The sequence below is a fragment of the Pyrgilauda ruficollis genome, unplaced genomic scaffold, assembly GCF_017590135.1.
Source record: "Pyrgilauda ruficollis isolate IOZ18807 unplaced genomic scaffold, ASM1759013v1 scaffold48, whole genome shotgun sequence".
NCBI classification, from domain to species: domain Eukaryota; kingdom Metazoa; phylum Chordata; class Aves; order Passeriformes; family Passeridae; genus Pyrgilauda; species Pyrgilauda ruficollis.
The window spans coordinates 8,651,413-8,665,484 of NW_024526377.1; the positions used below are offsets into that span (position 1 = coordinate 8,651,413).

Below are 14,072 nucleotides of genomic sequence, written 5' to 3' on the forward strand. Positions count from 1 at the left end.
ATATTCCAAAAGGCACAGCAGCACCAGCGTCTCCTGCTACAGTGGTGTGGGAACCTACATTAAGTGCTGACCCCCAAAAAGCAGCTTCTTTCTTTGCCTCTGCTACCAGAAATACAAAGTTGGATGCAGAGGAACATACTTGCATATATTATTCTAATATGAAAGCACTTTAATATGGATTATGGACTATTCTTAATGGTCACAGGCAAAGAACAGAAGAATAGCAAAGCATTTTGCAGCCTCCATCATATATTTGAAATATGTGTTACAGTCCTTTTTTTTTGTCAGAATGCCATAAAAGAAGACTCAAACTGCCCTCACCCTCACCAATTTTCATTTATAAGCAACGTTTCGGGATCTACATCAAATGCAGTGACAAAAAGGCTCAAGTCCAGCTCTCATCAGTTAGTTATTTTACTGTTGTCATAAAATCAGATGTCAAAAGAATAGTATCTGTTTCTTTTTCCCCCCCTATTCTTTTCAGAGCTGTTTCAATGTGACCTGCAGCCCCAGGACACCAGTGGGGTCGAGCACTCTGTAAAACCTGTGACCAGCAATGGGCCACAGTGACACTGTCACCTCTGCAATGACACAACTCCTCCTTGGTTTACTATTTGTAGCAGAGTGGGTTCATGAAAGGTACTTTAAACAAAATTTGTTCCAAGACACAGTGAAAAATGTCATGAAATGACATTAATTTCAAAATTTAAAGTTAAAATCCTTTTATATTATTTACCATGTACTGCAAGACAAAACATCTCTTCTACACAAAACCAGCAATGCAACACACACTTCCCAATTAAAAATAACCCAATATTCTAATTCTGACCAAGTCAGAATTGCAGGAGTAGCAGGGTAGCACCTCACTGCCCTGACCTAATCTGACTTTTAACCCCCCTCCACCACTTGAAAAAGGGACTTGGAATGCAAGGATAAATTACATTTGGAAATCCACAATCCACCCATTTGTTTCTGTGTTTGCTGGGAAGACTGACTCAACTACATCCACTTCAGACAGATCAAATGCTATAAAATTACTACCCTAATAACAGTACTTAAATTCATATGTAGCAACAAATAACAGTGCATAAATTGTGCAGAATTCAGCACCTTTGCCTTGCACAATCAGCTGCAAATTCAGTTTGGGTAAAGCAGCTGTTACTATGAAACGGGAAAAGCACCAAATAACAGAGAGCACGTGGAATGCTTATGCTCCCATCAGTGCTATTCCAGATGCAGAAGATTTTTCCCAAAGCCATGGAGTTTTTTCATTAAACCAGAGAGGAATGAATGCTGCAGTGCTGTGTCTGGCTCCAAGCAAACATCCAGTCTGCTCTCAGCTCGAAGAGACTACTCTGGACAGCATCCAGAAGGAGCAGCAGCAACACCACAGGGAAAGGCCACCAGGGAAATAGCTTGTTTTTGCAAGTTCATGGGAATTTGAGTTCTGAAACCCAATCCTCCCTAGCTGCCTGAGACTGCCTCATCATCAGGGAATTGGCAACCTTTCCAGTGAGAGGCTGGCTCTTTCTGGAGCAGCAAAAAGCAGCTCTAAGGACAACCACGCTGCCTAAATTTGGGAGATAAAGGTCACCAGTTTGGTGTGGCAGAAAGTTCCCTGCTTTGGTGGGAACAGAGTGAAAACTGGATTTTAGGGCTGCAGTGGCCCCAGGAGATAGGTTGCCCTGTAAACAATGCTTCAAATCTCCCAGCATGACCAGAGGAGCAAACGCCCCTCCATACCGGGTGCACTTTTCATGTAGAATGAGATGGAAGGGCTGCCTGGAGGTCTCAAGTCTGATCTTCTGCTGAAGCTGGGCTCCCTGCACAGCAAGGGCCAGGTGCTCTGAGCCTTTTCCAACCAAAATCTGAATGTCTGCCAGCATGGAAATTCCAGAGTCTTTCTGGGTGACCTGTTTCAGAGCTCACCCAAGCACACTGGGAAACATTTTGATGTGTAACCAACGAGACCCTGCCTTGCTGCATACCCTGAGTGCTGGTTCTGAGGAAAGCCAGGCTCTTGAGCACACTCTGGATTTACTCATCCTCCTTCCATCCTGGTGAGATACTCTCTCTGCTAGGGTTTACACACCTTCCAGTCAGTCTTTTAAGGGCTTCTTTCTCATCTGTGCCAAACAGCTCTAAGTTAACAGTACAACCTGGCTGCAAATTATCAATCATCCCGTACTTTCAGAGCCAAACAGAAACAAAAAGCAAGTGAATTGCCAATTTCCACCTATTACCCAAATCATACAACTGTGTCACATCTTTTTCTTGCAATCCCTACCCAACCCTGACATTCCTCCCTTTGTGTTAACTCCAAGAGGATGAGAAGTTATCTGTGACAATGGTCAAGTCTTTCCTTAGTTCTACAAATTATTAGTCTACACAGGAATTCTTAGAGTAACAGATGATGGAATTGTATGAAATTTTAAGAAATAGGAAAAAACTTTAGGTCTTCCAGTTCTCCATACAGCAGGTCTGAGATAGCATCATAACTACATTCTGTCATTTTAACCACCAGTGAATTATCTTAAATCATGAACATTCAGTGACAGCAAAAACATAAAACTATGAAAATAAAACATGCCACAAAGCACAACTTTGAAACAAAACCTGAAACAATTCCCAGTGAGGATTGTCAGTGTGCAAAACCTAAGTGTTACTCAAAGCTTGTACTGACTTATGCAAAATACATCCTGAGCAGTCATGAAATCCAGAAGTCACAACATTTGTGACCCAATCTGGTCACAAATATCAAATGTGCCTGCACATTATTATACTGTGATTATCTCAGTGATGTTTCAAAGCTCCCTCCCACTTTGGGGCTGGTGAAATGGTGATACAGACACTGGAACATATTACTGCAGAATAAACTAAGGTGTGAATTTAGACTGGTCTGCAAGGTGTGTGCTCACACTCATTCCAAGATAAACACAAAGGTAATTTATATCCTGGTTTACAAATGGCAAAGGAATTTCTGTCTGTGATGCTGCATTTACTGCAGGCTCTGCAATTGCCCTGTGACAGCTGTGACTGTGCAAATATTGTGCTACATGTCATGAAAGTAACTTCCAACAGCATTCACCTGATGCTTTATTTATTTAAGATACATCTCTACCCCAGAGCCCACAGCATGTTTGTTTAGATAATCACTCTAAATTCTTTTTACCTCCTTTCCCAAGGACTGCAGTTAAAATTATAAACAAATTGCTAGTAAAACACGGAGTTTTTCTTGGGAGAGAAAGGAGGTGATTCATATTTCCAGTTATTTGAATTTGCTGCCTAATCTCATTTTCTCTACCAGACAAAGCACAGTTTTCCCAAAGACCAGCAACAACCTGGCCATTTGAAGATAAAAACTCCAAACACCATGCCTCGTATTTTCCACAGAACCAAAACACTGTAACAGAAGATTAAGCGAAAAGAAATATTTCTGAACAAAGGAAATGACCTCTCAGAAGTCAAACCCTACCTGAGTTGTGCTTTAAGTTCAGTAAACCTGGGTCTCCTGCTGGGGTCGTAGGCCCAGCACTTGGTCATAAGGCTGTAGAGGGTGGGAGGGCAGTTTGGAGGCATTGGGAGCCGCTCACCGTTCTCGATCCGCCCAATCACATCATTGTTCTTCACTCCCTGGAAGGGCTTTACCCCGTGCATGAGGATCTCCCACATACACACACCTGAGGAACACACATAAAACCACCTTTTCTTCACTGTGAGCAAACAATGAGAGCTGTCAAAAGAGTAACAAACGCCACTTTTGTACTAATAATGACATTTCTTCCAAAATATATAAGCAGGGACATGGTTTGGACTTACCTGCAGCAGAACCACACACACAGCACCAGCCTCACCTACTGAGTGACCCACAGCTAGCTCACAGAGTCTTTTACCTGCCCTAAACCACTGCTTGCTCATATTCAAATTGCCTCTCTTATGAGGTAGAATGTGTTTGCTTTTCCCTCTGACTCCTTCTTCCAACTGGCTTGTTCCGACACGCAGAGTGCATTTTCACTTTGAGGGTTTTTAGTGTTGGCATTGATCCACATTTTTTGTGCTGAAAACGTGTAATAAACCAGTTTCTATTGAAACTGCATTAGAAGAACGTGGTATGTCACTTTAGAATTGGCCAAAATGTTCCATAAGCTTCATTTTTCTAACTCTGACAGTACTAGAGTTTTCTTCAAACTATTATAAACCCTTCACTAAAAACATTCAAATTTTAAATTGTGAAGAAGGTGAACTCTTACTTGACTGTCCTGCTCTTATTTCAAGTCTCATCACTTTTGTTCCCTTACAGTTTGTATTCTGTCTGTACAGACCAGCAGTCAGCACCAGCTGGAGCACAGGACATCAGATTCATATACAATGTTGTATATTTGAGAAAAAAGATCAAGGTTTCAGGATGTGTCCATTTACTCTTACATTTAATGAGCTTCTGGTTGTATTTTGTAGGAGGCCAGGAGCTATAAAAGACAAGTTAAGTGTGAATCTAGCATTAACGATCTGAAAATTTGGTATCTCATGGGATGATTGCACATTAAGCAAGGAAATGCGTATCAACATAAATAAAAAGTGAAAATATTAATAGACAAACAGCAACTGACAATGGTATAACACAAAAAAAAAAAAAACCAAACCAAAACCAAAAGACAAAAATAATCTCTCTCATAACTATGAGCTAATTTCCTTGCACTTTCATTTCTGTCAGATTCTTACCAGAGGTAAAAAATTCATGAAAAGTCAGGCTTATTGAGCAGGAAGAGGAAAGAAAAATACCGAGGTGGAAAACACACTGGAAGAAACCAGATTTTCAGAATGCACAGTAAAAACTGTGACAAATATTTGGAAATTATACATTTATAGCAGACAAAATCAACACTGGACTTGTCCAAGAGGACACAAAGAACCCTCCCCACTTGATTTTCACTTACCAAACATCCAGACATCGCTAGCTGAGGTAAACCGTCGGAAATTGATGGACTCTGGAGCCATCCATTTGATGGGTAATTTTCCTTTGGAAGCTACAGGGAAGGCAAGAGAGAGCAGGCTGTTATCCCCACTACAGAGCTCAAAAATAGATTATGTTCCCAGTGAAATAACTCATAGGCAAAACCAATCTCCAGTGAAGTACTTCAAAAGTTGATACATAAACTGTTTGGCTTTACATGAAATGGAAAATGAACCAACAAAACCCAAAATAATAATAATCTCCCAAACTCCCTTAAAGACCCCAATAATGAACCCCAAGACACACCAAGAAATGATCATGTCAAAATTTTTTCCCCTCTTAGCAATTAAAAAGTAGCTCAGCAAAGTGAGACAAATAAAATGAGGAAACACAAGAGTGTAAAGGGACAGATAATGGAGAATTTAAAATACATGAAACCAGAAAAATATTAAAGATGAGATTTATGTAGTCATGGTTTAATAATATAAACCAGCTTTGGAATGCTACTGCTTGGTACCCAACATGCAATCTTTATTTTCCTGCTGCATTTCTCATTTCCCATCTCTCAGGCACTGCAGGACATCTCTCAGCTGCTGGAGACACCAAAGCTGAGTATTCCATCCAAAATGGGACACGAGTAGCCTCCAAAGGCAGTTTTGTACTGAATCTCCCCAGTCCAATGGCATCTGAAGTATGCAGCATACAATGGCAACACAAACTCAGCATTCACCTGAACCTGCATGTGAATTTGCTGCTTTTTGCACCTTAAATCACACCTTGTGATCCTCCTTCTTCTTAAGCACACATAGGAATTTACTGCCATTAAGTAAGTGTTGAATAACTTGCCTTTTTATACAAATGCACCAGCTAGACCAAGGAAATCTGGTCAGCTCCTCAACAGTGAGAAGCAATTGTGTTTTCACTGGCCTGCAAGAAGGATCCAGAGGTCCCCTCACCTTTGTAGTAAGTACTGTCTTCCATGTATCGGGACAAACCAAAGTCACCCAATTTCACACAGTCAGTGGTAGACACCAGCACATTTCTAGCAGCAATATCCCTGCCAAAGAGAAGAAACAGTATTTCTAGTAACTTCAAAACATGAAGTGGTGAAGTATCATCACCTGAAGAAAATTTATCTGCTGCCCTGCAAAGGTAAGGAACTGGTTTAGGATTGCAGTCCCAGAGGAGGTTTCCTAGTAAGGAGCTCAAGTTCTCATAACAGAGAGCAAAAAGATCCCCCCTCAACCTCCTTTTCTCCCCTGTTGTTATTTACATGTTTTAACATATATATCTACATATCTATGCATAGCTACTACTTTACAAGCAAGTGTTTGCTTATACATTACCACAACACATATACAGAATTACACACTCAGCATTTAAACACAAGTGAATTGCTTAAGTTTAAAATTAATTCTACTTCATAACTGGAGTTTTGTGAACTCTTAGTTGCACGCGATAAGAGGGTGAAGCCAGTCTCTTCTCACTAGAAACTCACGTTCACATTCAAGGGAGTAAAATTCGAAACACACCATGAAGGAAGTTTAGGTTCATTTACTGGTTAAGCAAGTACTTGTATTTTATAAATATTTTCCCCTCCTTTTTACTTAAGAAGCCATCTGCCCTTGTTTTGCTTTTCTATATTTGAATGATTACAGTTGACTCACAGCTTGAAAAAATACTGTAACCACAAAGCAACAACTGAAAATGATTCCGATTGAAATCTGGCACCAGCTCCAAGTAAATCCAGGAGTGAACCAGCAGGTGTCACCCTTGAAAAGGGTGTAATTTTAGTGGAAACCTCTGCAAAAATGACACTCCCTGAAATTTTAAGAGCAGTGACATATACAAAGAGACAAGTACAGTTAAATATGTATGAAATCTTACCTATGTACAAATCTTTTGCTCTCTAAGTAGGCAAGAGCTGTGCTAAGCTGGTAAGCATAAAGTATCAGAGAGGCCAGGTCCAAGCTGTACTTCCTGACTTGTAAAAACGACCTCAGCTTTTTGCACCAAGGAGGAAAAAAGAGAAAGAAATTAGAACAAGAAAATAACAAAGCTGAAAAAGGCGTATTTCAAACTGTGAAGTTTACATGAGTATCAATGGGCACGACTTCCTGGCCTTAAAGGCTGGATGAGGAAAAGAAAAACACTTCCCATGAGGAATTGTGACTCTGTGTTAGAATTCAAGCAGGTTTTCTACACGAAAAGTGTTAAACTAAAAAAAATAAATGTAATTTTGTGCATTCCATTCAGTCTCCTTTTGAAAAGCATCTGCTGTTGCTGTTCCAGAGTAAAGCATTGGGGTTTATTCTACCCATGAGTGCAGCCTCCATTTTTGGCCTAAATCACTTCAGAACCCAACAGGACCTGGCCAACCCAAACACAGATTGATCACTGTTGTTTTAGAAGCATTAATTTTAATAATTAGTTTTAACCTACATGTGCTAAAACAACTGTATTTAGCTCAGAGCAGCCAATATCAGTGCACAATATTTGTCAGCTCTATTCCCAGTATAAGGCAGGCAGAATGTACTGGAAGGTGTCACTAGAGTGTCCTTATACATCAAAACAAGGCTTTGAAAACGGATTTGGGCACTGGAAAGGAAATCTATTGACAGAAAATGACTTCTCCACTACAGGTTTTTCTATCCATCCCTCCTGTTTTATTTTGGAAAATGTACTGCAGTTTGATAATTGCAGTGACAATCATATAATGTTGTATAGAAGTATCACTGCAGCTCACATTTTCAGAAACGTGGTTCAAAGAAAACAAATCGATTATAAAAAGTGAGATCTAGTTTTCTTTAAAGCATTCATTCAAAAAATATAATAATGAGGGAAGTCATCTTATCTAGGGCCCCTGCTGCAGATATTCTACAGGAAAAAAAAAACATAAGAAATTCAATGTTTCAAGGGAAAATGCAGCATTACTCAGGAAGAATAAAAGATGTACAGTTTACTTCTGGAAGGTATGTTTGCAAATGCTATTTAACTGATTATCACATTATCATCATCTTGACAGAGGTCATGCTCTCACTCTGGAACTGCAATTGAATGCTGTGAAAACTCTGACTAAATCACTCTGGAATGAGGTGATGCAGTTCCCCCAGTGGAGTAGAAGGTCAAAAGCTGCCACTCCTGTTTCTGAGTCCGTAACTCTGCAAAGGAGTATGATATCATGCTTGATAGCATGTGTTAGTATTGTGAAGTGTTTTTTCAGCCTTTTCTGTGAGCTAAAACAGAGGAGAGCAGAGGTGCATGAGGATTTCTCATACCTCTCCAAGTGTACAGAGCTCCATGATTATCCAGACTGGGTTTTCTGTAATAACCCCAATGAGCTTCACGATGTGGGGGTGATCAAACTGACGCATTGTTACTGAAAGGAAATCAAAGAATTCAGTGCATTACATAAAACCTTCTTTAAAAATAAAAAATCTCTGTTGGTTAAGCATTTAGCCCATGAGCACAAAAGATAATCACAAGACTTCAAACAAGTGTTGCAAGCAGTAATTTCTGGTCATTCCATGTGCTGAGGGCAGGTAGAAAGAGTGATTGCCTGAGCTGTGCTGTTCTCCACTCACAAAAATGCATACTGTTGTGGAAGATGCCAATCAGGTCAGTCTCTGCCTATCAGCCCTGGATCTGCTTATGAACATAACCTAAGTTAATAAAATAACCTGTCAAATCAATGCACAACCAGTTAATCTGTGCCTTTCTACTGGAAGAGGAAGTAAAAAAAGTCTGTATATTTCAATTACTGGAAAAAACACGTTTGCCAGATTATGATATAGACAAAAATCTTATTTAATGATTACATCATTTTATTTTCCATGGAGTTAATTTCAGTCCTGGCAGCACAGCCACAGTATGTTTTATGTAGTATAACATATGAATCACAGAATCACAGAATGGTTTGGGTTGGAAGGGACCATCAAGACCAACCAGTTCCAATCCCTCTGCCTTGGGCAGGGACACCTTCCAGCTTGCTGGCCCCAAGCCCCATTCATCCTGGTGTTGAACACCTCCAAGGATGGGGCAGCCACAGCTTCTCTGGGCAACCTGTACCAGGGCCTCCCCACCCTCATCAAAAAATTCATCCTAAAATCAAATTTAACCTGTCCTCTTTCAGGGAAACCCATCGCCCCTGGTCCTATCCCTTCCCAGGATAAATCCCTTCCAGGGCCTTCCCAGGTAAAGAGTCCCTCCCCATCTTTCCTGCAGGCATCCTTTGGAAGGTGCTCCAAGGTGTCTCCAAAGCCTTCCCTTCTGTAGGTGTGAGAACCTCAACTCTCCCATCCTGGCTCCAGAGCGGAGATGCTCCAGCCCTTGCAGCATCTCTGTGGCCTCCTCTGGTCTTGCTCCAAGAGCCCCAGGTTCCTCCTGTGCTGGGGATCCCAGAGCTGGGTGCAGCTCTGCAGGGGGGTCTCACCACAGAGGAGCAGAATCTCTTCCAACACAGGCATGGCAAAACCACCCTTCCTGTATCCTTGACAAACATCTCTCATGTGACCCTCCAGCAGCATCTCCTCCACACTTGCAGTTTGTGGTGCCAGCAGAAATACACAGGAATTACCCAACTGCAAAGTCTGCTTCAGTCTGCCTCAAGTTAGGCAAGCATAAACCCATTTTCTTCTGTTTTACACTAACCACAAGCTAAAATCAGGAGGTGGTTTTGGATTTCTATTCTGATGAGCTCTAAATTATCTACTTCTAGATACACAACAACCCCCAAAAAATCCTTGGACAATCATGTTTATAACACCAAAAATTATAATAGTTTAGTAACATATCTTCCTGAAAAGAAACTTTATGGGAGATTATATATTCTTTAAAATATTACTGTTATTAATAATACAGGGGAAAATCCAATAAAGCAAAAATCCCTATCATTGACATAGCTTAGGGAATAAATAACATGAAATGTCATACAGGCACTAACAGCTGCTAAATCCTTTCAGCATTGAAAACTCCACCATAGACAAACCACAAAATATCTTAATATTCCTAATATTAAAATATTAGGAAACAAATGTATTAATTCAGTGAAGTAAGGAACTGTTCTGAGCGAATTTGCAATCTGAACACAAGACAAAGGCAACAGATGGGAATTAGAATGAAAAAGAGGAAGAAGAAATGGCAAAACTATTAAATCAAAATTGAAAAGTATTATTTATGTGTCGACTACAGCAGCATTTCCTAATCTGTCAAACTTGAAGCATAATAAGGAGCATTCAATGAGCAATTATTTTCTACATTGCCAGGAGACAGCAGCCTACCTTGTGACTGCTGAGTTATTACTGTAAGCAATGCTATTTACTGTTCCAACAGATAGAAATGCAATGGAAAAAATTACAGTAATTTACAAAAAATATGACATTCAAAAATGAGAATCCATTAGCCATTATTAACACAGGTCTTCTGAACAAGCTGAAAAAACTCCTTGAATAAAGGAATAGTGAGTAAAATATACTGTAACATCTGACCACAACCAATTACTTCACTAATAAAATACAATACAACATTTAGAGGTATACAGCAGCAGGGGATAATAGGCAGAAATTAAGGCCTACGTACTATATCTTAATTTGCTTGCAAAACCAAACAATAGAGGAATCAGTAACTTTAATATTCTTTAACAAGTTTCTGCTCCTATTCACCCCCACAAAAAGCCTTCCTCCACACATGAAATGTGCCACTCAGGGAATGCAATATTTGTGCAATTATTTAGAAAAATGGCCTATCCTAGCATAGATTTTCACTCTGAATTTTCAAACACATCTCTCTTAGACACAGCATTTCTAGCAAGGACAACTACCTGACCTTCCAAAGCAATAAACTGGAGAAAGTGCTGTGGTTTTTTTAAGTTCATTAAAAAAAAAAGAAGGAAATAGAGGATGAGATCTAATGTTCCAAAATTGATTCTAAAGCCCTACAGGAGTCAGACATCACCACTCAATTTGGAAAATCAAAGTACCCACATCCACTCACACACATGGGCCATGCAAGGATTTAGAGCAGTCCCCTGGCACATGCTGCAGGAGGAGAAAACTTCAGGCTGTATATTAATAAAATATTTATAGCAGTGTAAGAATTTTCAGGCACAGGTGGCCACAGTCTTTGCAAGGAGAAGTTACAGAAATTATTCCAAAAGAAGTTGCTTAATACTCACAGGCTTCTTGCAAGAATTTTTCTCTAACACTGTCTGAAGTGCAGTTTTTACACGTTTTGATTGCAACAGCCATAGCTGGATTTTCCTGAAAAATATTATTGAGAAATAGCTGAAATACAAACCACCAAAACCAGACCACCAAAAGCTGGCCCTTAGAATTCTGGCAAAACCACTTTGGAAAAAATTACTGTGAAATAAAATACCTTTAGTTGAGAAATTACATGTTGAACGCCTCAGTGTTAAAATGCCATTATAATCAAGACACCTTGCACACAACATTTATGTCTAATGTGTCTTGGAAATATTAATCTGTTTTAAACCATGTTAAATTGTGGGAAAATTATGACAAAAGATGGTAACTTTAACTGAACTGTAAACTTTTTGTGTTCTTGAGTAATGTAAACTCTTGACAATATTTAGCAAAAATAGAGGAAAGAAAAAGATATGTGCCTAAAAACCACACTTGGCTTATACAAGCAAGCAACCCAGAAAGCCAAATTAAAGAGTTTTTGTGGCTTTTTCACAGGAAAGATTGGCTGTAATTGGGAACGCAGACTACAAAGGCAAGTGAAACAAAGATTTTTACATATTATCTTCACAGTGAGTCTGATCAAGGCTTTAAAACCAGGTTCAAGAGAACCACATGTATTGAAAATCAAATGGACTTTCCCATCTGATTTCTCATCCTCTGAATACCCAAAAATGAGAAATTCTTGATGGCTTGAGAACAGCTGAAGTGTTTTAAAACGAAGCTTCTACATTAGGAATGGGCTTGTTCAAGGACTTGCATGTCCTCCTTCCAAGTAGGAAACTGGGAACTGTCCATTGTTTAATGAGCAGTTTACAAATGAACCTTTCCTCAAAATGCTACAGCACTGATGAATATCCTCATCCAATTTTTAAGGCCAGTAGGAAATGAAGATTCAGAATTATGTTCCATCTCTGCTCATTCTTGGTCTATTTTAAATCTGTTTACAGACAAAAATTACCAGAATTAGAATAGTATTTCTATTTTGCAGGATGAAGTGTCTTATTTTCAAAGTTGCTCACAAAGATCTTCAAGTTGACTTTGCAGGAAAATATTGATCTAATCCTTTTCTCACACATCAAATGCTTATAAACTAACTGAAAAAGCTGATGGTAAATCAGGATTTTATTCCCTTATGAAACCAGGATTGAATAATCAGCCTGGGGATGAGACCTCTGAATGCCTGCCAGCCCCTTCCCTCTCCTGGTGTTAAACATCAAGCTTTTGAAATATCCTTTAACCAACAGGAGCATCAAAGGGAAGAATCTCAGTGTCTGCAACCAGCGAAGAGATATTGAAGAACAATTCCCTGTTGGAAAAGGCCTGATATTGGGGTTTTGCTGATCTTTTGGTATTGAATAAGGAGACAAACCCGTGAGAATGTATCAGACTGGACACATTTTCTGTACTGAGCAGGAAATGTTTTTTTAAATGACACTTTGGGATTAATTCCACAGTTAACCAGCCTTTAAAGACAATCTTCCTGGGATTGCTCACAGCTGAGCAACAGGAAGCTGTATCTGTAAACCCAATTCCCATTCAGTACCCTACACTTGAGCCTGGCTGTGACCCTACCTGGGAGAGGAGGATGCTGAATCAGGACTTTACAAGTGCAATGCACAGGGATAAATGGAATATTTGAGATTCAGCTTTGAGCTAGCACAGCAAAAGGCAAGGAATATCCCCTATATTTTTGCCTCAAGTTGAACATATAAAAGGGTACACTACCATGTTATTAGAACTAATCTTACATTGATTTTAACATTTCTTTCCAGAGTGTAAGTTACACTCTGTGACCAGAACATGAAAATTTAATGGCATCACTGTTCTGTTTCACCTTCACATATCCCAGTGTCTTAAATGAAGTACAATCTTATTAATAAAATAAATCCACAGGTGGTTGTTTAAAAATCTCAACAAAGAATGCCTGAGTAAAATCAATTTTCCAATGCTCAAAAAAGAATGGAGACAGCCAACATTTTCAAGCCCATAAGAAAAGGGTCTTTAATTAGTTTTACAGAGCTCTAGACTTATCCACCATTCACCAAGCGAGTGAACCATTACTTCTTGGTACTCCTGTTAACTTTGACAGAATTAAATGCAAAATAAGAATCTCTCTCAATGTGAAGTATATCAGATGTGCTTTGTAAATAAGGGTATCAGATCAGACTTCAAACTTGCTTGAAACAGAAAATTTATCCTTATTTACTTAAATATTGCACGGAAGATTATTTAACCCACCGAGCCCAGGACCCTAACCAGCTGCTGCTGAAGTTACAACTAGATTATTGTCCTCAAGAATTCTTGTGTAATCTACCAAAAATTCCAACAATTTCTTCTAATATGAAATATTTATTTTCTTAGGGATCTTTGTTGAAACTATGTTTTTTGCAGCTTTCTCTTGCTATTTCACACAAATTTTTTTGATCTATTTAAATTAAAATCTTAGTCTTTCTAGGAAAACTCATGAGTACCATCCTAAATTACGCAAGTCCTGCCAACCTGCCTGGTTTCACTGAGGAGATTCTTGTGCATTGGCATTTTGCTGGATCAGTGTCCAAGTATTCTGTATTTTATTTCAGGAAAACATAGGAACTTTATTAGGCTTTGTTGTGAGAGAGACAGTGAGATTGTCACTGAACCAAATTTTTATTTGTTCTGGAAGACTCAGACCAAGACCTCTAAGGAACACTCTTTTTTCTTTTTACCTAGCAAAGTTTTATTGTTAATTTTTGTTTGAGAAGTGAGGCTTACCGGGCTGATGTAAACTCCTTGGTGCACATCTCCAAACTGTCCTTCCCCAATGCAGCGCCCCAGCTCAATCCTCTCCCTTTGAATTTCATAATCTCTGGCTACAAGAATATAATGCACTTGAAATATTAAGTTTCTGCTGAAGGGCAAGGAAATACTCCACAAGACAC

The 14,072-nt window shown here is 39.3% G+C and overlaps 1 protein-coding gene across 9 annotated transcripts in view; it reads right to left on the minus strand.

Moving 5' to 3' along the window:
* Positions 1-14,072, minus strand: part of PTK2 (protein tyrosine kinase 2) — a 187,765-nt gene that overhangs the window by 24,688 nt on the left and 149,005 nt on the right. For all 9 annotated transcript variants that reach the window (XM_041479493.1, XM_041479495.1, XM_041479492.1 and 6 more), the window contains 7 exons: positions 13,906-14,003; positions 11,124-11,208; positions 8,230-8,330; positions 6,839-6,954; positions 5,908-6,008; positions 4,935-5,024; positions 3,476-3,680 (listed from right to left, as the gene is read on the minus strand). In XM_041479493.1, the coding sequence (XP_041335427.1) occupies positions 3,476-3,680; positions 4,935-5,024; positions 5,908-6,008; positions 6,839-6,954; positions 8,230-8,330; positions 11,124-11,208; positions 13,906-14,003 (796 nt within the window). The remainder of the gene's footprint in view (positions 1-3,475; positions 3,681-4,934; positions 5,025-5,907; positions 6,009-6,838; positions 6,955-8,229; positions 8,331-11,123; positions 11,209-13,905; positions 14,004-14,072) is intronic.